This window comes from Orbicella franksi, chromosome 9 (assembly GCF_964199315.1).
Source record: "Orbicella franksi chromosome 9, jaOrbFran1.1, whole genome shotgun sequence".
NCBI lineage: Eukaryota > Metazoa > Cnidaria > Anthozoa > Scleractinia > Merulinidae > Orbicella > Orbicella franksi.
The window spans coordinates 22,394,717-22,422,233 of record NC_138153.1 but is presented as its reverse complement, the minus strand read 5'-3'; the positions used below and the strand labels follow the sequence as shown (position 1 = coordinate 22,422,233).

At 36.6% G+C, this 27,517-nt stretch overlaps 1 protein-coding gene across 2 annotated transcripts in view; it reads right to left on the bottom strand.

Moving 5' to 3' along the window:
- Nucleotides 1-27,517, bottom strand: part of LOC145497890 (structural maintenance of chromosomes protein 1A-like) — a 105,946-nt gene that overhangs the window by 7,184 nt on the left and 71,245 nt on the right. Inside the window, exons 18-34 of one of the 2 annotated variants that reach the window (XM_081477762.1) lie at nucleotides 23,012-23,143; nucleotides 21,680-21,831; nucleotides 21,232-21,427; nucleotides 20,862-20,930; nucleotides 17,518-17,607; nucleotides 16,221-16,264; nucleotides 12,067-12,157; nucleotides 9,913-9,943; nucleotides 9,245-9,330; nucleotides 8,758-8,835; nucleotides 6,725-6,808; nucleotides 6,061-6,117; nucleotides 5,679-5,810; nucleotides 4,784-4,858; nucleotides 4,567-4,679; nucleotides 1,784-1,891; nucleotides 1,156-1,216 (exon numbers count right to left, since the gene is read on the bottom strand). In XM_081477762.1, coding sequence (XP_081333888.1) covers nucleotides 1,156-1,216; nucleotides 1,784-1,891; nucleotides 4,567-4,679; nucleotides 4,784-4,858; nucleotides 5,679-5,810; nucleotides 6,061-6,117; nucleotides 6,725-6,808; nucleotides 8,758-8,835; nucleotides 9,245-9,330; nucleotides 9,913-9,943; nucleotides 12,067-12,157; nucleotides 16,221-16,264; nucleotides 17,518-17,607; nucleotides 20,862-20,930; nucleotides 21,232-21,427; nucleotides 21,680-21,831; nucleotides 23,012-23,143 — 1,599 coding nt within the window. The other variant, XR_014050744.1, reaches the window with a different exon arrangement.

Genomic DNA, 27,517 nt, shown 5'->3' with positions numbered 1-27,517 from the left:
AAAGAGGCAATGTCTTAGTATTTTTAAAAGGGCCACTTGAAGTAGCATTTCGCTTACTTGAAACACCTTTCCCAATATTCTAACGCAATAGTTCTGCGTCCTTCAGACTTCGCCACTAAAACTTTCATTAGTAGTGCGTTCTTTCGTCTCAAACAAATACAGAGAACTGACTCAGGGGCTGTCGTGTTTGGTTCTTGGGTATACGGTATCCCCTAAGGTCCCAGCCTCCCTACACACGGTCGTGGAACAACATCACTGACACACTCGGCTATCGCCTATCGCTATGTGCCACTTTTTTCCTTACCACATTTTGATCTGTGATAAATTACTGACCAGGCGCACAGCAACATGGAATTTGTATGTCAAACAGATGTACGACTAGAAATAATGGACCACGTATGTCCTGAATGTTGTGTTACCACCGTTATCACCGCCCCTTCTCAGACGTTAATTTTTTTCTTTTTTCCTGCTTTGTTCTAAACCCATAACAAGATGGTGTTCCTATATTTTCCCAGACAATAATGCAGTCTTGAGGTCTAGAAAAAATTGCTGAAAGCACTCACATTCAACTTGTGCGTCCAGTAGCAGTTTTTCTACACCTCAAGCGTGCATTATTTTCTTAGAGAACTTCCCATTATGCCAAACATTCTGCAAATTGCAGTTGGAAGTCAAATGGAAAGGACCGTTTCGGTTCCACCCGACCGGAAAATTGATATAGGACCACCTCCAGAGGTGGTTCACTTTTACCGGTCGGACCGGTCCGACCGAAATCTGCCGTTCGATTTTGACAAACCGGTTCATTCCCCTACTTCTCATCAGTAGATTTCACTTACGTAGGAAATTTGGGAAAGGAATAAAAAATGGTACAAGCCATTCCTCTTGGTTGGCCCGGTTTGATCGGAAAATGTCGTTCCACTTACTTCGGTTAGTCCGCTGGTCTCTGACCAGTCGCCTTGACATAATGGGAGCAACCATGGAACACCACCTTCTATTTGGTAACTACAATAATTTCTACTGTAAAACAATCAGAGTTTCTTAAAAATCGCACACAAAATTCTGCCTACATTGATATATCTATATTTTAACTTTTCAGACTTAGACGTGAGACAAAGGTACAAAAACTAACAAATGGTGAACTTGAGGGCATTTTCTAACCTTATATATGTCATCTATCCTTTGTGAAACATGTTCAAATGCATCCATGAAGCGATCATACCTTAGCCAAAAAATATTTTAATTAATTAGTACAGTATTCCTCAAGCAGCAAGGCATACAAAGCACCAATGTGCCAAAATCGCTTCCGAAAAACAAAAACAAATAACTGACATAAACAAATATACTCTGTCTATGAAAGCCACCGAGTGTTAAAGACAGCAAATGCATGAAACTACACAACCATTGGCAAAAAAGCCCTGAATAACTAATTTAATACGACACGCAATATTTTAGATCTGAACTGGAACACTTCATAAATCGCAAATTTTTGACCCAAACATAAAACGAAGTTCAGACATGTCTTTTGCCCATTGTGCCATTTTTTCATAATGAAAAGTTGTAAAAATTAGGAGATAACAACATATTAGGTGATAAAATGTAAGACGTTTTGACGCTGACTTTTTAAAACGTTAAATACAATGTTAACAACAACTTAACATTATGTTATGTCCATTCCTGACTGCAATTTTATGGCATTTCGTTTAACATGTTAGGTATACGCTACTTCTGTTTGAAACTATTTTTCTGGAAGTGATATTCGGCTGGTGCAAAGCCTATGGTTACTGACCTACTCTTCTTGACAGTCTCGAACTCAATTTTCGCCTTTCTCGCTTTATTTCGTGCTTGCTCAAATTCAGCACTTGTTTCTTGAAACCGGCTACTCACTCCGTCCAGTCTGGAGATGAAAACATCATTTAAGTGTTATCTAGAAGCAAAATGTTAACTGTTGGGGGAACAAAGACCATTTTAGCAAGTCTATGGACCGAGACACTGAGAATTCCAATGAAAAATCAAATTTTCACGAATACAGTGAACAGTTAAATTTGCTTTTATGTACATGTATAATGCAGAAAATAATTGTTCATTTACCTTAACAAGATGGTTAAAATCAATAAGTTTAACAAAACCTGAAGTAACTCTACCATAAAATTAACCAGCACGTCTTTGTCTTTGAAGAGAAATGGCTCACATGGTACAAAATCGGCAACGCCTTTATGCCATGCCACATACTGTGACATAAAGCCTGACTGGTTGAAGTCGCTCTGTTGTGGAGTCTGTGACATTTTTTTGGCATCCACTATGAGGATGTTTGCATTGTGTGACCAGTTCATGCAATGGGCCAATTATCTAATTTAAGGGTTTGCTGAAAAACTTCAGTAAGAAGAGTATATTGCTGGTTTTTAGAGTCACGCCATTCAGAATAGATCAAAATAAAAATCAAAACCGGTCAATAGATAAAGTTCAGAATCTAGGAAATGAAAGAAGGTGAATATGCAAAGACTCTCGCCCAAATTCTGGTCACAGCAATTTTTCTTATGGGAGATATGCGGAGAAAATTTTTTCCCAAATTTATAGAGATTTGTATGGAGACGCCATGCTGGTGCCCATCCGTATGGTCACCAACATGGCGGCCGGAAACCAACAGAAGAATCTGTCACTGAGTTTTGCTACAAAAGCGTGAATTTATCCCTCGAGGAACTCTAAAACATTAAAATAATATTTTTTCTGAGACATGAACTGTTAAGATAGCCAAGTTCCCCGAAATAAGTCACTTTTTTAACCATCATGACAGCTCTCTAGGCCGTTATGTAAATGCCGCGTCACGCAAAAGCTTAGAAATTCAAGCGTAGTGTATCACAAAACCAAGAATCCATTCGGAGCGAAAATTTGTATGAATATTAGTTTTCAGCTGCTCTTATACATCATTAAAATAAAATCTCAGAAGATCAATAGTTTTGTAGTTCGAATTTTAGTGACGTAATGTGAAAACCAACTATAAACTATAGTGATCGGAAATTTCTCAAGCCAAAGAGTAACTACATCGAGGTGACATCAAATAACAGACAGCGTGCATAACTACAAGAGAAATTGATCTCTGCACAATGATGTCATAGAGATAGTTATAGCGGAGCTCCGGCGGCCCGAAGGGCCGCCAAGCGGAGCCCCATACTCATATAGGAAAGAAAAAGAAACCCTTGAGTTGATTTTCTCATGGTTATCATGGCTAGCGGTATTGCTCGTGGGCGCGTACGCACGACGGCGACGACGGCGACGGAGTTGCCCTACATGGCGGCCATACTCCAAATAATAGGTTGACACCCATGCAGCCTTGGTTTACCGTGTACTTCCTTGATATTGGACATCCATGTGACACCTGTCAAAACAAGGTATCCGCTGACCAGTATCACGTGACCATATCGCAGGCTCAAGTTTACAACTCCAACGAGGTCACGTGTTTTTTGAAGTTGACCGCTGACCAAAAACTGATTATCGATTGGGTCGCGGGCTCATATTAGGCTACTTGTTGGAAACAGGGTAGGATTGTTCGGAAGGCGGTTAATGCTAACCCAGGATTAAAAGTTAACCAAATTATAAAATTTTTTCTTCTATACAAATGTTTTTTGCTGTTTTGTTTTGTGTATAGGATGATTATTAAAACTCAAAACAGAAGGCCAAACAATATACAGAAAACGTCACCGCAAAGTTACAAAACTCAAATCAAAATTCTAGATTTTTCTGGGTTAGCTTAATCAGGCTTTGAACAACCCGGCCCAGGAGCTACGCTTTTAGGCTGGCCTGAATCTATATATTGGAGGACCATTTCAAAACTGTGCCTTCATCGAATTCTGATGCCAATCAATTAATATCGATTTTCATCAACTAGACACGCCGGGACTAAATGCAACCCTAACATCTGAAAAAACTGGAGAGCCTAATGCACGCTTTCCAAGAATAGGCAAACAGGTAGTAAATCACGAAACATAATTGTTAATTAGGGTTAAATCGGGCCAAATGGAGTCAGATCGAATAGTATTCTTAGTCTTAATTTTACGCAGGGCCCCCTTTGATATCAGCCTATGACTGATGGGGCTACCCTGCCTAAATAAAGATGACTTGACTTGACTATAGAGGTTTTGCACGGCAGCCATGTTGCATGGCAAGAACAATGAAAATGTTTTGCATCAGAAAGAACATTTTTTCCCATAGGAAAAAGAATCTATTGTTCCTGCCATGCAAAACCTCTATTAGTAAAAATATCGGAAGCGTAATACGCTCTGTGCGCTAGCGTTACATTTGTATTACACTTGTTTGGTTTGGCAGTTGATTTCTTCGTATCCAAGAAATAAGTGATGCAAGGTAGTCCAAGGCAAAGGGCCTTTGCCTCTCTCACATCATCTGGCTTTTTCCTGTTTCACAAGTACTCAGAGAATTGTCATACCCACGTTAAATTCTTGACATCACGTGTGCCCTGCGTTCTCATTACAGCATAGTGACGACTAATGAAACCCAATTTGCTCATGTTGTACACATTCTTTTGTGTCATTGCTTAGCAACTAATCCAGTTCTTACTTTTCAAGGGCCTTCATGTTCGGAGCCTGTATCCTCTGCAAAGTGGTCTGCAGCTTATTCACCTTGTTAGTCAGTTCATTCATCATGTTGCGAATTTCAGCAGGGTCGTCAAGCTAATCAAAGTAAACACAATTCATAATCACAATGTTTACAACTTGACAGACAGACTAACAACCAAAGCAAACAAACAAACAAACAAACAGTGTCTTGACCTCACCTGCTTTAAATTTCGACTGAGCGAAGAATAGTCAATCACTAGATTAGCTTCCCTTTCATAAGTTATCTTGGCTCCCTGCAAGTTGAAATTTACATGCATTATTCATTTGAACATTCGGAAACCTGTATAATTACCAAGGCACCTTTTCTACTACAACTTTCAAACAAATAAAAAGCCTGGAATAAGTTTTGATGTTTATTATACGCTGTTCACTCTTCTTAATTTTCTAACTAAAAACAGCTCACTGATTATGCATGAAGAAAGCTTCTCAAGAGTAAATGTATGCACAAATCACACTGGACTGAGTACTCGCCAAAAACAAATGTACATTTCAACTTTTTGTAATTGGCTGTATAGTGCAGTTGTTATATACGTCTTGTCCAATCCCGCAATATATTGTTTATGTTTTCTTGTAAAGAAAAGAGAAAAGATCCAATTAACTTAAAAATGGGTTAAGAATGTTTTTGCTATTTTATTATAACATATTAAGTGTCAATAATCTCATCATCTTTGAGATTATTACGTGGAGTTAAAACGCACAGACTGTCATGGGGAACTTTTACAGGGCTGAATCAGAGTGCTCCAAGAGTTTCACGCAGAAATGCAAACTTTCCACTGTCAACAGAGCTTTGCTGTCAATAACACAAACATGTGGCAACAAAAAGCATTCAGTATCAGCTGCAACCACCCCACGTGTGTCGAGACAAGCACGTAACCCTGTGACAATTCCTTACTGTAGGGAAATGTTTATGGACTTAGCCTTCATGAAGTTTTGACAATGCTCAAAAGTAACAAAAAATAAACTCATACACACACACAAAAAAAAGCAAAAACAAAAAACAAAACTAAACAGGTGACATGTAAATGTACAAATGAGACAAAAAGTACACATTACCTGTGTGCTTGCGCTATTAACTTCCGTTGACGATGACTCCTGACTTGATGTCTCGGGCTGACTAGCTGAGGGTTCTCCCAGATCAATATCATTCATTCCTCCCTTCTTAAAGGGAAGAAAGATGTCTTCCATCTGTCATAGTATTAAAAAAAAAGGAATGAAGGTAACCAAGCTAATAAGGTAAGAATAAAAAATGTGGATTGATGGAATGCTAATTCAACAGGCAAATAAAATACTGCTGATATATGGATGACTGTAAACCTAAACCTACTTAAGATTAAAAGTTAACTATCACCTAACAATGACGTTTAATAGTAAAAGTGACAAAAGAAACGAAATGGCTCAGTTTAACAGCTAATCTTCTTATGTGGTACCCTGTTACCTTGCAAGACTTTAAGAGGCTGTGACGATCTGCCCTCTTTTGCTCCAGTTGAGTCTCCTACAAAGTGCACAACACAACACAACACAAGAGCCCCATTATATACTGAGTTCATGTAAATGGTTTAAATTTGGAAGAAACTATTATTTATTTTCGTATTGTGTCATATTTTGTGTTGTGTGTGTTAAGTGGTAAATCACATTTCACATTGAATAGATGATGGAGCTTGTAGCAAATTTTCCGATTGTTCACTTTTCACAGGCAGCGCAGTTTTCTGGCTTTTAACAGGGATTTATAGTGCGGTGGCCTTGTGGTTAGTGCGCGTGACTCCAGAGAGAGCGGTCCAAGTTTAGCCCTGGCCAGGTCATTGAGTTGTGTTCTTGGGAAAGACACTTAACTCTCATAGTGCGTTTCTTCACCCAGGTGTATAAATGGGTACCGGCAAATTTAATGCTGGGGGAAAACCCTGCAATGGCCTAACATCCCATCCAAGGGGGAGTAGAAATACTCCTGTTCGGCTTGTATACAGACTTCGCCTATAGTGAAACGCATGCCAATGAGTCACTCTTGGTTTTGGTTTTATTTTTGATTGGCTAAGAAAATGTGTGTGCTTTTAAACTCAACCACAACATAATATTAATCATTTAAAAACCAGCACTATATTTACCATTGCAGTCATTTGTTTCTGAAGAGATGTGACTTCTTTCATGTGATGCATCAAGCCTTTCTTCACTTCTTTTATTTCCAGATCCTTGTTTTCAAAATAAAACATAGTTGCTATTATTCACGGCAGAAGTAACCCACCTTTGCATGTCAACAATAGTTTACTGACAGCTACTGAGTGTCGTAAACCAAAACCAAACTAATCAGTCTGTTAATCATCCTAGATAATCACAAAAGACACTGCAACCCAGTGGACATATCAAAACTCCAAGCAAATATGTGTACCCGGCGCACAGCACAGAAAAATGCATGCCAACCAGTCACTCTTGGTTTTGGTTTTATTTGATTGGCTAAAAAAATATGTGTACTTTTAAACTCAACTGTAGCATAATATTAAACTTTTAAAAAACATGAAACAACTTTTTAAAAAGACGTGTTTCAGCGTCACTTATGCCATCTTCAGTTTATTGAAATTGATTAGAATGGTCTTCCATAAACAGCTGAATTACAAGTAACAAGAATAGAAATGAGTCACGTAAAGGGATAATAGAACCTGTTATAGCGTGTCTGGTACAGATACCTTTTCAGTGTATATTAGAGTCTGCCACTTCAGACAAACGATTAACACAAACACAAGGTGTTAACATGTTGAACATCTGTGTTCAATTGAGGTTGTAAGAGACAATAAACTGTTTTTGCACAATCTTGAATTTTAAAAACAATCAGAGTTGTACAAGTTTTACTATTGGAAGAGCTGCTGAGGTGCTTAAAAATGTGATAGTTTTTTATCAATTTAAGTGTGCACACTGATCCTTGTTGAGGAATGACGAGAGGTCTCGCCAATATATTGGGATTCAATTCACTAAAGTTAAGTCTAAAGGACCTATCCACCTATACAAACTTTTTTTGTTACACCATTTAGACTAAACTGTGACAGACAGTCGTTCTTCAATAGACTAATTTCTTTATGGAACTACCGGCCTAGGGAAAAATTGGAAGCAGATACCTTTCACTTATTTTAATTAAAAACACGAGAACTTGATTGCTGCATGACCCGGTGCAAGGCTCTGTCTAATGAAAGTGAGCATAAATGTGTGACTGATCTTTGTCGCGTTAGTTATCTACAGGCAGTTGTCATGAAAACAGTAAGTGTAAGCTCTTCGTGTTTCATTTTGATAGTCTACTATAAATATGAGTAAAGTAATAAATCTCCAATAAGACAGTTAGGAGTGTTGTACTGCTATGTTTTTCTATCATTAGTGTTTTTATTTTATTTTGACCAGCCCTGCGGACTCTTCAACTATTTCTCATCTGCTGCTAAAGTACTGTTGGGCCTTCCAATCCGAAGCTCGTCAACTCAAGCCTTGAAAAGCCTTGGTTTCAAGCCACTTGCTTTAAGGCAATTTTGTCATCGTTGCACCGCAATTCATAAGTGCTTAATTGGGTCAACAGATTTTGACTTCAGTTTCATTAGAAATCAAGCTGTTCACTCGCACAATACAAGACAGTTGAACGATCTTCGTTTGCCCCTCCCTCGCACTAACTGGGGCAAGCAAATGTTCATTTATCAAGCAGCGAAGGACTGGAACAGCCTCCTGCGTGAATTAAAAGACACACATGTTTTATCTATTATTAAACTGAAAACTTCTTTGAATGATTTTAGCTAATTTTAATCTTTAGAATTTTAACTTTTTAAGTAATTTTTTTTTTTTTTTTTTTTAATAATTTTAATTTACAAAACACAGTTCTACAATACTTACGTTACTTACAATACGGGTCACACTTTTTAACTAATACGAACTCTTTTTACTCTTATTTATTTTAGCTTGTAGTAATTTATTAGGTAACTCTTATTTATGTCATTTTTAGGTGATTTTTATTTAGGAGGGCTCCACTGAAAACCGCCTTTGGCGAGTTGGATTCCCTCACTAAATATTATTATTATTATTATCTGAAAAATAAATAGCACTTGGACACAATTCACTGTCAAATAGTCCAGGTAGGAATGTACATATTTATAGGCACTCTTTCTCCAACCTTTTCATCAATCTGTGACTTCACTGCTGATTTCTCCAAACGCAGCTTTTCCAACTCAGATGTTTCTCTCTCTATTATCTGCCAATATAACAATGAATGTAAAAGCACTGATGCAAACAAACCACCAGTTGCTAATAGTTTGCTAGTAGTTGGCCAATAGCATCCTGATATTTCACTGATACTGCGCTGATACTTCAAAGATACTTCAATACTGTTTTTCAGCACGCATTGGTACTCTATGTGGCCCGGAAAATGCAAGAGGAAACAACAAAAATCCATGCAAACATTGCTTTTGACTCTACTGGCAGAATACAAATTCAAAAAATCTGGTGCAGGCATGGATCATACTTGACAAGATGGCTGCCACAAAGTGGAAAATTTTAAGGTATCCTTGGCATAGCTGGTAATGAAACCATATTAAACACGATCCTGTGTCCTTTAAAACTGAATACAAAATGAGAACAAGTAATGGTTTGGAAATGCAAACCTTCAGTTTCTCTTTCTCCTCTCCTCTGAGTTTTTCAATTTCTTCTTCATCAGTTGCCATGCTTTCCTCAAGTTTTTTCAATTGACCTGAAAACATAATTTCAATGTTTTCGTCATAAAACCTGCTAAATCAAGGAGTTTGGAAGAAAAGGTGCACCAACATTTAGAAAGGCGAAGACAAAAGTTTGTGTAGTGTAAGAGAAAACAACTCCGAAGAAAAACTCCTGATTCTGATTCTGATTAAGATTATGATGGCTTTGGTAGTAAATTTATAAGCCTTCTCAATTAAATGCTTTGAATCAAATTCTCTGTGTTTTACATAAATTGGCGGCATTTTAGTCTTTTTTATAGTTCCCAATATTTCTTCTTTTTCCACAGTAAAAAGTTCAAAAATCCTGATTTCCACAGCCACCTTTTCTGATGGAACATTCTTAGTAGTGTACATCCTGAATAGATCAATTTCGATATATCACAATTCAGCCTAACACAACAGACCTCAGCACGAGGCTCTGGGGAATAACTTCAGAGTTTGTGGGGTTTATTCCCCAGAGCCTTGTGCTGAGGTCTACTGTGTTAGGCTGAATTTTAATCTATCAAAAATTGGTCTATTATTCTTATCTTTTAGTTTTCACTCATAATACTCAGCAAAATTTAAACTATTTTACATACCTTTCGTGTCTCTTCCTCTTTCATACTCCAACTGCAAAAAGACAAATTGAGGATAGGTTTACCAGTCCTCTTACAAAAGTTGACAATAGGAGGTTTAACTTTAAAAGTAGGCAGCAGCTGCAATGAGCCACAATTGTTGAGACACTTCACAGTGAAATTCTACTGTCAGCCGTCTTGGACACATTTCCCCCTCCCCCCCAAACAATGTTGATTTTTCTATTTCTAAGACTGCTTAGACCATAGCACCTACACAACATTGAATTGGGCGGGGCAGTGGAATTATCACTAGATGCTTATGAAATAGAATAAGGGGTTGAATATCGAAAAGTGTCGTTTTCTAAAGTGTCTCAACTACCATTGCGGGTTTGCCAGTAAACAAGGATTCAGATTTAAATTTTAGTGGAAATATTTCTCACCACTGAAAAAAAATGGAACAGTATATTTTCATAACATTTTGAAATCAATTTGCATAATAGAAAATTTGCAATTTAAAAGCAAAACAAACTAAAGATGCTAGATGTTCGTAAACGTGCAGGAGAAACTTTGAAGGTATCTAGGCATTGTTCAATTGAGACCTTCTATTGCCAGGTTTCAGTTCATTTTGTTACCTTTTAAGCATTTTGGTCCAAAAAAGGTGTATGGCAGTTGCAGACTACTGAGAATTTTTAGTATATTATATCAAGTTATCATTACAATAATGAAAACTACATGTGAACAGGTTAACCTGAGTGCAGTCTGCAGCATTAACTCATTACACACTGTTTTTCGGCCTTATAACTTAAAAGAATGTCAAACATACAGTGAGACCTGCCTGTTCCAGACACTTGGTCAGTGGAACACGAACAGGCTAGGGAACCTGGTAAGTCAAGGTCTCAAGACCAAGAAATGCATTTATGCCTTCAAAAGTTCCTTTGTTTATCTAGAATAAGCAATACATTTTGGTGTTTCCTTTTCATTTTACACGGGACATCTTAATCACTGCAAAGTTAAGGTATCAGCATCACTTTAAAACAATGCTTAAGATATTAGTTGACAGAGCTCTAATGCAGCACATCTCTTTTTTGTTTGATGTATTTCGTTTGACGCTCACTCGATTCACTTGTTGTGTTCACGTCACAATAACCGATGTAAACAATCTGTTCCCAGATTTCCACTCTATATCTGCTGTGAGATTTGATTTTGACTTCATACACTATAAACAGTCTGCCTGTTTGCTGTTCAACAAATAAACTCCTAAAGACATGGCTAGGAAAAGCCAAGTATTTTTGCATACGTTTTAAGTCGAAAACAAAGCAAAAACCAGTGACAAAAATACAGGACCACGTTTTTCTATTACATTGAAGATCACATGCAAAGATTCAAGCCCTTTCGCGCAATTTTTTTTTTCACCCAAATCATCACTTAGCATGGTTTTGCACTCACCCCTTCAATTATTAAGCTTTATATACTTTACTGAGGTTTGGGTCAAACGTCGGACCGTAAAGCTGTGCCAAAGAATGACGGTCATTTGGGGTACACTGATACCTTAAATGGGTGGTTAAAGTCTAACTATTTTTTTGCTTAAAAATATAACATTACAGTTGCTCAAAAAAGTTGCATGAAACATTCTGACATTCACCACTTGAATTTGAAGTATATGAAAAATGCTATTTCTCCACAAAATAACTTTTCCTGTTTTAAGAATAAAAATTAGTTGCAAACTGTGCTTGAAAGTCCCCCTGAAACATTCTTGTTCAAACACCCCTTTTTGACTCATGAATATTCAATAGTTATGAGAAGGTCATAACAAGTTAGCTTGGCTATCTTGACTAGGATGAATCACAACTGAGAAGCAAAACAAAAGATTTCACTCACTCTCATCACTCCTCTCCTCTCGGATAAACTTTAACTGCACAGGGTTGTTCTGACTTCAAGCTACTCCAGTTACTTATATACATTAAACATCTGTTTCTCTTCAATTTGTAGGTCGGCTAATGTCTAAGACATTCTAATCCTTCCATGATGACATTACAAGCCTTCAAGCATACTCATGTTTTCAAATGCTGACCATCGATTGGCCAAGACAAAATTATTTGCATAGTCTTGGTGCATTCACGTATATTACATGATTGTCAGAACTACACCATGACCCAATGCTTTATCTCATTTCCTGACCTGATTCATCAAGCGAGACTCTTGATTTGAAAACTCCAGACGCCGTTGAGCTCGTTCTTGCTGAGCTTTAAGTTGCTTTTCTTCATATTGCCTTTGAAATAAACCAATAAACAGACAGGATTTATTACTAGACTGTTACTTAGAGACTCCAACAGTTGTGTGGAGTATAATGAACACAAACTGCAACCATTAAATAAATGAACATGTATGCGATGTGAAACTGTAAGCCTCCCCCCACCCAGGCAACAGGCTTTAGAACAGTGAAACCTGCACTGTATTAAACAAGTTGGGAGGGTAAAAGTTTACACATACTAGAAGCCTAACTTGAAACGGCACTACCAGCTGAAACCTCTGGTCAGCATTGTGATAGAGTTTGCACAGTTGCGACTTGCTCAAATCTACTATGAGCCGACTCCGCCGGCATGTGCTGGGTCTGGCAAGAATAGGTGTAAAGATCGCAAAGAAAACAAAGCTTGGGGAGGTTGCTGTGAGAGATAACCAAAAGCATCATATGAGAGGTGAACCCAAATTTATTCAGATAATAACAATGAAGCCTCAAAAGGGAGGGAGGGTGGGAGTTATCATTTTAGAAGACTACAAACACTTACAATAGTGGTATAGCCAATGATGCTAAAGTTCAAGCTAGAACTCTTTATAGCCAGACAGCTGTCTGGGTTTAGGCCAATGGTGAATTATGTACCACAGAAAGTAAGGATCTTGTGCAACTTTGAAGGAGATGAATGGAGATATTTAAAAGACTAGCCATAGACAATGCATGATATAGAAGCGTATTAGATAGTGTTGCAACATGTATTTGTGAAAGGCTAAGTGTTCACTGTTCTTTTGAGAAAAGAAAGACATGCAAATAACATAATAACATATAGATTTAGCCAAGCCTAAAAGTGGAGCTCCTGATTGCAATACTGGTAACTGACCATAAAGAAAAAAGAGAATTATTTTTTCTTGGATCAGAAACTCAAAAAATGATCAATTGTGAGCATGTAATTGTTCAGCCTGTGGTTTTGCTATTTTTTCCAGTTAAATTTTAACAAACTATACCCAATAAGCCTTACCAAGATTGTAGAAATTACATACGCAATATATCAGGGACTTTCCAAGAGACGATTGTGCAAGGAATATGTCAGAAGAAAAGTCAACAACACGCCAGGGGTTAATTTGCGCCAAAATTTTGCGTTTGCAAGTACTCCCTCCTTCTCCCCCAGAGAAATAACCAGACTTGAGCACACGTCATATCGAAAAACCAGCAACTGTTCAGCAGTCAAGTTCAAAAAACACACAACCTCCATGAGCGCTAAACCTGAGCCTGCGATATGCTCACATGATACTGGTCAGTGGATAGCTTGTTGTGACAGCTGTCAATTGACAATAGCGTGGATGCCCAACATCAAAGATGTAGCTATGGGAATGGTGCTACTCTCAGTTTTCAAGGTATTGGCGTACGGATGGACGGACATACATACGTACAGACAGTCATGTGACAACCAAAATTTTTCAGATCAATGGGTTACCAAATCTTTTAAGGTATGGGGCTCTGCTTGAGCACCTTCGGTGTGCAGGAGCTCCACTATAAATGGTAACAACCCAGTGAGAGCCTAGGGCACCGGGCACCAGTAACTGCGCTTTATTAAATTATAATTTAACTACAGTAACCAAGAATTCATAAAATTATACTTAAAATATCTGGGGGGGAAAATCAGTCTTCCCTGCAATCCACACAAAAACCCCACCAGGTATTTACAATTACTTAAAGATTAAATTAATGAATTAATATCAATTGATTTACTACACTTGCAGACAGTGTCCTGTGGGGAGGAAACTGTATGCACTAGGTAAAAGATAGTGCTCCTAAGTTACTTCTTAAATATCACCGACAAAGAAAGACAACAATACATGTTTATTGTGTCACAAGCTTAGCTATTCAGGTGTGACATTACATAATGACACACCAGCTAATTTACAGGTATTCCACATAAATGAAAAATAAATTTAAAAGTAAATAATTTTATTATAACATATGAATAAATAATAACTAACTAGTACTAATCAGAGATTAGTGAAGTGCATTCGATACCTGGGGGAAGGAAGGGGGTACTCTAGCAATTTGTCGATAGGGTGTGCTGCTAGGAACATGACATTTTTGGGTTATAGCATCGGATATTCAGTTAGTATTTGGACATTTGATTGTAGGCTGAGTACCCGAAATACCCTCTCTATTAATATTTCATACTAAATAATATTTCATACTATACAGAATTTAAGGCTTTCACTTAGGCAACCCCAGTCTCCATTAACATCTCCAAGAAACAAATCTCCTTTTAAACAATTATTGCAATAATTTCCAGAATACATCTACTATTTGCATGGAATCTATCACTGAGCTACATGGATTCTCAGAATAAATATTACTCTTGAAGCCCAGTTTATTTTTGTTGATTTTCATGACCAACTCATAATTTATTTTGATAGTGTTCACTTCTACACCAAAAGGACACTTTATTGTAATTCTTACACAAATTCATGATAAAGTGTTTGGCACACTATTCTTAACCTGGTATCTTAAATTAGCACACACAAGATCAAGATCGCTTATTTAAAGTTGAATAAATGAAGGGCTAAAATAGTAAAAAAATATCAACAAAAAAAACTCAACCTGATGTTTAAAACTGATAAGAAAACAAGAAATGAAATGAGTTAATTATTGACTTCGGAGGACAAATAACAGAAAACATTTGAGAAAACGACAGAAAATAAAAGCGAAAGACAAAGTAAAAGCCAATTTGAAAACAAGAAATAAAATAATTTCTTTACCACGTGACAAAATATCACAGCGCAGCGAAACATGAAAGTTGTAAATCAAAAACATGACGAAAATAGGCCAATTATTTTGAGATCAATCGTATTTCAACCGTGTTAAGTTAGTGGCCACTTAGTTCTTTTCTTGGCAGTTCTGTAGTAGCTGAGTAAGACTCCAAAAAATATATTCGAATGAAACTGAATAAACTAAACAAACAAACCGCGTGGAGGTCACCATAAATTAAATATGCAGAAATCAAGCATCCAAGTTTCTGTTCACTTTTAGAACCTAAATTCCTAAATACACAGAACCAAATGAATAGAAATGCAAAAGGAAGTTCAATAACAATAAATTTTCATTCACGCCGAGGCGAAGAAACCAAAAGCAAAAAAGTGTTCAAAATTTTCGCAGACGTGCTTCACTGCAAATCAGCCTGTTCAAATTAATTCTTCACACTAGAGTGAAAGCTTGAGTTTTTGCCAAAAACTTCTCCAACCTTTACAGTCATTTTATCAGCTGTGGTGTTACCAATTGTTCCAAAAGTTGAGTTTAACTTTGAAGCAATACTGTACATTACTATTTTTGTTTTCTAAAGTCCAGGATCAATATTCAAAACTTACTTGAAAGCATACAACCGATCGTCATGGTTCGAGGACTCTGTACTCGTTGACCTTCCATTCTGAGGCCACCTGATTATTGACTTGCATTTTTTCCTTTCTATTTTAAATCTCAAAGCAGTAATTTCTCCATGATAGGAACGAAACAAGACCTTTGAAGCTGATAGATTTGGCCCGCAACACACCATTATTATTACCTACCAATTCCCAGCAGCCAAAAAAATTTCACATGAGATTGAGGCCATTTGTACCAGCCAGCCAGCCAGCCAGTCTAAGATGGCGTCCAAACCCTGAAATCATCTGGCATCGTGGAAAATCGCGGGACAAAAACCCGCTGGAATGACCTGATTAGTATGCGTTCTCCTAACATCAAATGCAATAAAAACCAAGGTATATATATTTTTTCAGAGAGCCTCAAGCTCAGAATTATTATTACTGACAGCAACTTCCAAAATTAGAGTAAGTACCGCTTTCACACATATTCTGCTAGCACTAAAGTAACTTGCTGCTCTAAAAGCCAGTTATCTCCAATCTTTGCCAATACCCAGCCTAAGGAAAATATGGTTACTTAGGCAGGTAAGCATAAAAATATTCCAACCATGATATGTTTTGTCAACTTGAAGTGGATGGGGAACTAAACAAACCTAGTAACTAGTGCATACACAGCAAATTCAGGAAGCTGAAGAAAAGATTTTAATTAAGATTTTAAGATACCAACACACCTAATGTTTTCCACATTGATTTGTTCACAGAATCCTCTGAAAACCTGTTAAGAAACAAGAGAAATATATTATGTAATTTGTGATAATCCCAAATTAACATAAATTACTATTTTGGCGGCATGGAGCAGAGGGTTGGGGGCAGATTTGAGGTGCCCAGTGTTCAGCGGGATCAGAGTTTGAAATTAGATGCCATTGGCAGGGTGAGACATTCTATGGTCACGCTTAACCGTAAAGTTAGTTTTCTTTTTCTTGGTTATGCATAAATGTTACTTTCTTATAGTTTATATTTCTTTAGTGCTGTTGTTTCACTACATCACTGTAATGTATTATACTTGTGTACACTATGTTTAATTATGTTACCCTAAAACCCCAAGGGTGGCACCACTGCCTTGGTTGGGGGCACACATTTCCTTATTTTTTCCACCTGCTGGTTTTTTGGGCTTTGTTGCACTTAGTTTTCACATCCTTGTAATATCTGTTGACATTGTATGAATCGCAGTGGCTGGGTTGTCTAACATGCCCAATTTAGTCACATTATGCGTGTCCAGATGAGTAGTGGAGGCAAAATATTCCAGGAATGGTAGGTATCAGTCACTGTGAAGAATAGTATCAGTCACTACTTTTAAAAGATTGTTGGCAATGAGTTAATACACTGAATCCATTTGTTTGACAGTTGACTAACAATGAACTGGATTGAAAATAACAGGTTTGGTATGTATTTTGGTAATACATAGCCTAGCCAAAATACTTATGGCAAGACCAGACAAGTTACATGTACCATAAGATATTATTTACCCAAATTCAGCCAAAATCCCATAGTTATTTTTCATGTTACAGTAATCTGACAGGCATTCTAGTTACAAGGCACACACAACGAGTTAAGTTTTGGCAAGAAAATTTTGACATTCCATAATTCCCAAGAAGAAGTGCTTGGTATCTTACTGCAAGCTTAATATTCTATTTTTAAAACCTCTTCTCAATTTAACTCACAGAAAATTACACATTATGAAAGTGACCATGATATTGTAGCTATATCAGGGTAAGTGACTTGATGTCATAGGATATCAGGACAGTAGACACAACTTCTGACTGGCTAACTGCAAATTTGGATAAAGGTAAAATGACTTTTAAAGCTGAATGTGAAGTTGATTAAGCCTTTGGCCTCATCAAGTATCACCTCTTACAGTTCCCAAAAATCTGTGTGTCAAATACACCTTATCTGTGTCATGTTACAGCTATAAATCCAGGGGCACAACAAGAAAAAAAAGATGACATGAAGATAATAAGAATGGCTTACCTGGTCCTCCACCCTGTTCATTCTTTTTTCTGTATTGGTAATCTCTTCACTTCTTGCAGCCATAGAGAGCAGCAACTTCTCTCTTTTTGGCTAAAGTAAACAATAACAAATAAAATGATTGTCAAATATTATTGTGCTGTTCATTATAGTTTCTTTTCTTTCTTTGTTTGTTTTTTTTGTTTTGTTTTAACCAGGTGGCCTGGGCCATCCTGATTCTCAACTGGCTTCTTAATTCTTATTATTTGTGACAGTTACACGTCCTGCTATCCCATTCATCCCATTCATCCCTTTTTTTATGCTTCCTTACCAGGAGCCATAAACTCACTGGTCCACTGAAAATTCTATGAATATTCTGCTCCTTATTTACTGGGTTAGAACAATAATAATAATAATAACAACAACAACAACATTATTAAAATCTCCTCAGAAAACCTATTTACAAATCTTCACACATTCCAATATCGTAGACTAAAATTTTGATGAAAATAAAAATATCATGGGATCCTAAAATACTAATTCACAAGCTCATGCCATCATCAACTTTCTAAAATTAGTGGACACACGCCCAGTTAGCATTTAAACATCAGACTTTCAATATTATCATAATATGATAACAAGATAAGATTATATGATAAGAGAAAAAACACTATTCATATACTAAAGTTTTGATAAAAAAAACTGATTAAACTAATAATAATGATAATGATAATGATAATGACAATGACAATGACAATGACAAAGACAATGACAATGGCAGTGGCAGTGGTAATGGTAATGATAATAATACACATATAGCCTGTTTCCCAGTGGTTCAACAGCGTTCTACAGATTTAAAACTCACTAAAAATGAACCAAAAACGTATTAAAATTATCTAAAAAAAAAGTAAAACCATAATGAAACAATAAAAAATCAGCATCCATAGGAAGCACTCAAGAAAAGATGCTTTTTGAGTCTATGTTTCAAAGTGTCAAGTGACGTAGAATCTTTGACAGATTTGGGGAGGCTTCCACAACAATGGCACAGCAACGGCAAAAGAATGCCCACCATAAGTTTTAAGATTATACATGTAGGTTTGATTCCAAAGCAAGTTTTTGGCAGATGAAGGAAGTAATCTCGAGGGATGATAATGAGTAAGTAAGTCAATTAAATACGTAGGAGCTTGGTTGTGTAGCACTTTAAATGTAATCAGTAGAATTTTAAAGTTAATCCTCTGTTCAGTGGGTAGTCAATGAAGTTCCATGAGGAGAGACGTTATGTGATCGTACTTTTTTGACCGGTACACTATTCTTGAAGCGAAATTTAACATTCGCTGGAGCCTATGTAACAAGTATTTAGGGGCACCATATAGCAAAGAGTTGCAATAATCAATCTCTGAAGTTACAAAGGCATGTACCAGAGTTTTACAAGTTTCAGTTTCATTCCACAACTGTCATCACCTACATGAAGTACATGTAGCTGATGAAAGATGACTAATACTGAGCCAATTAAAACATGTTACGTCCAAAGCCCTTCCTAGAAAAAAAATTATCAACTCAGGGCATGATTTGCTGGCTACAAGTGCTTTCATCCACAATATTTAGTGACTTCTGTGGCCCAAGAGACAAACCTTAACTGAAGTGATAAAGGGAGTATGTCAAGTCCTAAACTACGCAATTACATTAGTCTAATCTGTTAAATATGGCACTTAAATGACTAGAGGTCCCAAATAAGATTATAGATCATAATTATGTGAGAACGTTACATAACCATGTACCAACAATCATGGACAAAAGCAGTTGAGACACTCCCCGAAAAAGACCTGTTTCGTTGAATGTGTGAGTTTTTCAATCTCCAATTTTCACATTTCAACCCCCTCCCCCCTTTTTAAAGGTTTTAACCACGTGACAGTGTCCACGGAGTGTATTTCAACATTGAAAAGGGGGAGAAGGGGGTTTGGCTATTGGTAAAAAAGATGTTTTTTGATATTATGGAAGGACGCCAATAGAAAGCGTTTGTTTTGCTCAAATGTGTGAACACTTGTGTCCATGATTGTCTGAAATTGCCTTTCAGCGAAAATAAATAGAAATTGTAGTATATATGTGTTGAAAATACTGAAATACTATAAACACTGCAACAGAAACCGTCTAGTTGTACTTTAGGTCAGGATTTGGAGGCTTAAGAGCAGTGAAGAATAGTTTTCTGCAGACTCGTTTCCAGTCTCCGTGCATTGGCAGCCACTTTAGCACGCTGCAATAGTTAGTGGTCTCGCTAAGCACAAATTGAGTCCACACACGTTAGAAAACAACAAATCGTGTTTGTAATATAATATGGCAAAGTAAAGACCCAAAGTTATGTCCGTGTAGATTTTAATTCACGAAATTCATCTAAGTGATTTTGCTGATAATAAACCCAGTGATTGAACTCAACAGCAGAAGTCTGGCATGACACAAGCTATCGCTGACAATGCGACTCTTCTCGGGAACAGTTGCCACCCATAAAAACTAGATTTTCTGCTTCTGTCTTTGAGGATATATTCAGAATATATGCCCTGAGGTGGCTTTGCAATGAGTCACAACAGTTTACAATGGTTCACAACACTTCACAACAGTTCACAGCGGTTTACAACAGTTCACATACCACAAAAAAGAGTATCTTTTATTTCTTTAATTGGGGATGTGAACCGTTGTGAACAGTTGTGAACCGTTGTAAACCAATTGAAATCTAATGTCTTGCTAATGTGAACTGTAAAAAACAGAATTTACGTAAAAAACAAAACATATTTTTGCCTTTCTGACTCAATGTCTCCTCGAAAACCATTTCGTGAAATAATTCTCACCAATAATTAAGCTATGTGGTGTAATAATTGCACTCTACTGGTGCGCAACAGGATTTATAGTTTGCTAAACAATGATGCTAAGTACTACTGAGTAGATGGAACAGTGATGATGCTGAGAAAGCTTCACACTGTGTAAAATATAATTCAGACAATCATGGACAAAAGCAGTTGAGACACTCCCCGAAAAAGACCTGTTTCGTTGAACGTGTGAGTTTTTCAATCTCCAATTTTCACATTTCAACCCCCTCCCCCCTTTTCAATGTTGTAACCACGTGAGTGTCCACGGAGCGTATTTCAACATTGAAAAGGGGGAGAGGGGGGTTTGGCTATCGACAAAAAAGATATTTTTTGAAATTACAGAAGGACGCCAATAGAAAGCGTTTGCTTTGCTCAAATGTGTCAACACTTTTGTCCACGATTGAAGTTTGGCTGACCTGTTGCAAGTGTCAAGGAAAACATGTAATATTAGTCTTGTGTATCCTAATCAGGAGATAATGAAACTATCATGAAAGAGTTGTCTAACTATACCTGAAGGCTATCCAGTTCTTTTTTGATGACCTTCAATTCCTTGGAAATCTCACCCAAAGTTTGTTTCTCCTAAAAATTGACATCAATGTGATACAAATGTTATTCATGTCTAAGTAGTGTTACATTTCAAACAGCTCTACAGTAGTTGATGGGGGTTATTTCAATACATAATACACTTTCAGCACTTCTGCAAAGGTACAACAAAACAATGAGTGGAAATCTGGGAAATGGATGAAATTATGGCTGCTCTAAGTTTTACCAAAACTGACAGTTTAAATGATAATTTTGAGACATGTTTAAAAGATAATTATTAAATATTTTTAGGCCCTCTGTGGCAGACCATTGTTAGGACAAAGACTTAGTAACTTACTGTAGTTTCTTTGTCCTTTGTAGAGTATCTCAATCGATGTTCAAGTCCATCAATCTGTGACTTCAAGTTTTGAAGTTCTGGTTCTTTTCTACGATGTTTGCTAAGATCTTTTAATTCCACCAAGAAACTGTCACGTTTACGTTTCAGTCCATCAACTTGTTTTTCATCCCATCGTCTGGCTTTGGCCTTTACCTCACTTCATGCCAAAAACAAAAACAAACAAACACAATGGAGTTCCTACATTGCTGTCCAAATCTGTTGTGCAGACACTTTAATGCATTTCTTTGAAGAAAGAATTTTTTGCTACACAGTTTGTCACTATGACTGTAGTTAAACTATTTCAAACAAATATTCTGTTTTTAACTTATCAAAGTTAATTAGTACATTAATACTGGAGTTCGAAAGACATGAAGGAATCTAAGGAATCTGGTACTGCTACTGATAGTACCTCACTCCACCAGAAATGACACCAGACTTTTCAAACAGAGTTCCATCTAATGAAACTGTCTTCTTTCTCTCTGCTCCACCAAAAGCCAACCTACGGGCTTCCTCCATTCCATCACAGACAAGGGCATTTGCACAGGCAAATTGCAGGGCTTTCTATAAATCAATTGCAACATCATTAGGTAATGACAGCATAGTCTGCAGAAACAGCAAGAAAAAAATAGTGATGTAAACTTAACTTAGCTTAAACCAGTAAATGAATGATCAAGACATTGATGACAACAAAAACTTCAAAGTTATTATGCTTTCTTTCGCACTTTGTTTTCAAAGTTATTTGCTTGCAAAACAAATCTTATACGCAAAGATGAATTCAACATTCTGCAGTTCAAAATGTACAACGTGTAAGCTTAGATTATTGTTGCTTGACACGACCGCACGCATACCTGCATACACAGCAAAGTGCATTGAAGTTTTCACAGCTGACAGCCATGGATAGGATACAAATACTTAGTTTACTCTTCTACATGCAAGACTTTGAAGTCAAAAATGGATCGAGTTTTCCTGAAAAGTCTGAAAGTCTGCCACTTCAACAAAACAGAAGTAAATGAATGATAATAAATGGATATGGTAAAATAAGCCTATGTTTCCTGATGTTTCTTAATCTTACCTTTATGGATAATAAAACAGACAAAACTTGCACCATTTCAACAGATGCTAAGATTGTTATTGGTTAGAGCAAGCTGTTTTAATGTATGGCACAATTTTCCAAATGAATATGGCCAGCCATTTTAGCGGACACTTTGAGGTCCCTAACAGAAAGAGTTTGCAGTTTCAAAGAGATGGTAAATTTTTTTGCAACGGCTAGGGCTTGTCATATGTCTGATGGATAATAAAATTTTGCAAACAGATTGACCTTGCCGACGAATCAAAAAATTGCTTAACGGTTTCGTTCAACGTTTAAACAGTTTCACATTATCATTAAATGGTTTGGCTAACTCTTAAAACAGTTTTTACTATGCGTTTTTACGGATAAGAAATGATGACCAGCGGTTTCATCCATTTAACGGACAAGTGTTAGTGTACATTTTCTCGTGTAAGGTCACATTTGCCCTCATTGCACATATGTATGACTCTAAACAATTCAGTTTGACAGCCTACAGAAATTACAAGACTACTGGATATGTCTGAAGACCATAGTATATTTCTGTTGATATAAGGTAAAGGTAAGGTAAAGGTAAAATCTTTATTTAGACACGGTATTTCCTTCAAGGCTTAACAATATTAAATATGAAGTATCTACTGGTTAAAGAAGTATCTCAATTAATGATGGAAGTACCTTAATAACTGCTGGTTCATATTTAATCACATCAATGACTAGTTTTGCAGTGCCACCAATCTGCCTCAACTTTTCATTGACAGGCTTGACCTGAATACTATCTAGTGGAAGAAACATCTCGGGATCTGCTCGCTATCAGAAAAAAGCAAAACCATCACCAACATTAATATTTTAGATCATGTAGACTGAGTTCAGTAACTAAAACACATCTTAAGGGCCCATTAACCAATTCATGCACGCGCTCGCGCACATTGCTAAGGAGGTGAAATTTCACTTCCAGTCACTTACGTTAGCCTGAGCACGGAAAATAAAAACAACTCAAAAATTTGCTAATTCACATACATTTTAGATGTTTTTCTTTGTGCTTCGCAAAACGCAAAATAAAAAAAGTACAAGCAAAGACAAAATAAGAGAAAGACAGAAAAACAAGAGCAATAGAAAGAGAAAAACTAACTCTGTGTGGCTTTGTTTGATCTTACCGAAGTGCGCTGGTAGTGTAAATTGCGCAAGCGCTGATAGGGTAACTTCCAATAGATATCCGGCGCACTTCCGGTTTCTTTGAATGCTAAAAGAAACGCGGTTTTTCATTAAATGCAGCCTTTCTCGACGAATTTTGATTAAAGCCAACGTTGGCAACATAGCTATGCATTCCTTTTTCGAAATCATGCTTTTTTCAGAAAATTACGAATTTTTCAATATTTTGAAATTCTCTCAAAATCTGACCTTTTAGAAATGAAACAAAATCGATGCATAGCATAATGAGGATTTAAATTAAAATATTAAATCAATAAGTAAAATCCCGAGAGAGTAATTTGCCTGGGAGCCTTTGCATTTTTTCTATATTAGTCACATGACCATGGGCGTGGCCTGATGACGTCATCACTAGTGTTACTGATCATGAAAAATTTGAAACACATGAAATAACTCTGAACTAGCTAAAAATGATGAGGTTATATGAGACTACATTTTCCTTAGCAACGGCTCGAAAAGATCGGTTAATGGGCCCTTAAGGGCTTGACTAAACACTTGAAGAAAGCATGCAAGGAGCCAGAATTATAGCAGAATGATACAATAATGATTTTCCATTATATTCTTTTCTATTTCGTACATTCTGATGCATTCCGCTCACTCCAGCTCGTTCCTGTCCATTTGGTATCATTGCAGTATCATTCTGGCTTGTTCCTGCTTCAGTTCCCATCCAGTTGGATTTGTTCCAGTGTTTAATAGTGACCCATGTTGAACCACTGGACTCCAGATCAAGTGGTCAGGGCTCATGCCCTGGCCAAGATCATTGTGTTGTGTTCTTGGGAAAGACACTCCCAGTGCCTTTCTCTACCCAGGTATTTAAATGGGTACTGGCAGATCGAATGCTACAGAATAACCCAATGATGGCCTAGCATCCTATCCCAGGGAGTAGGAATATTCATAGTTGCTAAAGGCTACAGAAACTGGGATAAACTCCAGCTGTATGACCAATGGCCTAACACAGACTTTTATGCCTTGCAAACCTTACGATCTACATCATGCTCATCACTTGTTGTCAAATGGTTAAAACAGACAGTTATGGTGCAACAACCTTTTCTTTACCCATACTGAAATTATTCTTTCGCCGCACCAAAACTCTATTCTAGAAGACATTAAGAAAGCTTATACTGGGGAAAGTTTCAAAACTAAACTGAAGACCTCTTTTTTTCAGAAAATTTTAACTTAATTAATTAGTCTGTTATTTTTCTTAAGTAATTGTTTAGTTATTTTAGTTGGTTAGTTTTTTGGTCTATTTATTTTAGTTAGTTATTTATTGTTAGACTATTATTATTATTATCATTATTATTATTATTTTCAATCTAAATAAGAGAGAGTTCCGCGATGCAATCAAACTGTGCTACGATTGGCTGGTTGATGATATCCCCTCCACCTGTGTATGCGGTGATGCTTTTACAGTGGACCACGAAATGACATGCAAGAGAGGTGGGTTCGTTACCCAACGTCACAATGAGCTGAGGGACTTAGAAGCCGAACTCCTGAATATGGTTTGTACCGATGTTGAGATTGAGCCTGTCCTGCAAGACATCTCGGGTGAACAGCTGGGAAGAGGTTCTAATCGAGCTCCAGATGCGAGATTAGATATTCCTGCGCACGGGTTCTGGGAGAACCAACGATCAGCATTCTTTGACGTGAGGGTTTGTCACCCTAATGCTGATTTGTATAGGGACCTAGAGCTCCAACAGATATACCGCAATCATGAGAGCGAGAAGAAGCGCCTTTACGCGAGGAGGGTCTTGGATATCGAACAAGGAACTTTTACACCCCTTATTTTCACGTCAACAGGTAATGGGAAATGAGTGCTTGCAATACCATTCCAGACTGCCGCAGCGGATCTCCATCAAGAAAGGAGAACATTATGCTAAAACAATCTCCTGGATAAGAGCAAGGACATCCTTCGCTTTACTAAGATCCGCACTAATCTGCCTAAGAGGTTCAAGGGCTAGAAGGAAAGCCTTTTGTGACTTTAAGAACATTGATATTGACGTTGAAACCCAGGAGGGTGCCATTATGTAAACACTGTTGAAATAGGTCTTAATAGTTTATTTCTTTTAATTTACTTTTACCTTGTAATATACCAATATTGACGTTGAAACCCAGGAGGGAGCCATTATGTAAACACTGTTGAAATAGGTTTTAATAGTTTATTTCTTTTACTTACTTTTACCTTGTATATACCAATTTGTATGGAATATGTTAATTAATGTTATGATGATGATAGTAGTATTAGTATTAGTTGTAGTAACCATGATATCATGATTAGATACGAAAACATGTTTTACAGGTTTAACACACATCAAATTATGTAAATATTATAGCATTTTGTAAAGCTTAGCTCTAGTTTTTGTCACAATAAACACTCCTCTTTTAAAAAAAAAATTATTATTATTATTATTATTACTATTATCATTATCATCATTATCATTATTATCATTGTTATCATTATCATTATCATTGTTATCATTATCATTATCATTGTTATCATTATCATTATCATTATCATTATCATTGTTATCATTGTTATCATTATTATTATTATTATTGAAGTCTTCTTGATGCTTATTCCTTACTATTTCGAACTCTTTAAAGGTGTGTTTTGGTTCTAAGTACAGAATTTTGCTGTCTATTAGAAAACCACAACACAGGACGCCATGTTTGTTTTGGATGCTGTGATAAGAAAAAAAATATTTCCACTACTTGTTAGAATATGCAAAGGACCAAAACACAATAGGTACCAAAGAAATCTCTGGGGAGTGGGAAAGAGGTAATTTCTTGGTATTTCAAAGGGCCACTTGCCACACCCACTCAGCAAGGGAGTTTGTATGCACCCTCAGCTACCCCTCACGAAATTGATGGAGTTAACAATGAAAAGTTTAACAGATTTCTGTTACAGTCTGTTAGTATGTACTAATACTGTGTCCAATTGACAAAAATATTGACATCTGAAGGTCACATTTTAGGTCAAGAACTATCATTTCACTTACTTGAAGTACCTTTCCCAATATTCTACACCCAACAGTCCTCTGTCCTACGGATTTTGCACCAGTAAAGAAACGCTAAATATCACTTTACACTCCGATCTACTATTATTATTATTATTATTATTATTATTATTATTATTATTATCATTATTATTATTATTATGTTAATTTACAAACAGTTTACAACATGTAATAAATATCTATATCACAATATTTTTTGTTGTTCTTTTAGTGTGTACTAATACTGTGTCCAATTGACGAAAATATTGACATCTGAAGGTCACGTTTTAGTTCAAGAACTATCATTTCGCTTACTTGAAGTACCTTTCCCAATATTCTAAACCCAACAGTCCTCTGTCCTACAGACATTGCACCAATAAAGAAACGCTAAATATCACTTTACACTCTGATCTACATTTTATTATGATGATGATGATGTTAATTTACAGTTTACAACATGTAATAAATATCTACTTACTTCACCATATTTTTTGTTGTTGTTAACCTAATTACTTGACAACTTCACATAAATCTATGGATTAGTAAACGTAAAAAAAAGAGAAGACAAGAAAAGTAAAGCAAAAGAGACGAAAAAAAGTTACAAAAGAAATCTATATATAGTCTTGAACTTTGTAATGTTGTTATCATGAACAGCAATTTCACGTTGTATATTGATTTTTTCTTTCAGAAGCGTGAGAAAACTGTCAAAACAAAGCTTTTTTTCTTGTAAGCAGCTACTATATATGGTGTACTTTGCTATAAGAAGTGAGTAATTCAAGGAGTATAGGTGTTCTCTACTGTCGAAAACTCCGTACAGAATCATGCTCTCTGTTAATGTGACCATTTCTTTAGTTTTGCTAGTCCACCACGTTTGGAATAAGTCCCAGAAGGATAAAGTTAATTGACAATGCAAAAACATATGATCTAAGGAATGCCTGTCAGCAAGACATTGTGGGCATATGTCATCATCACATATCTTGGC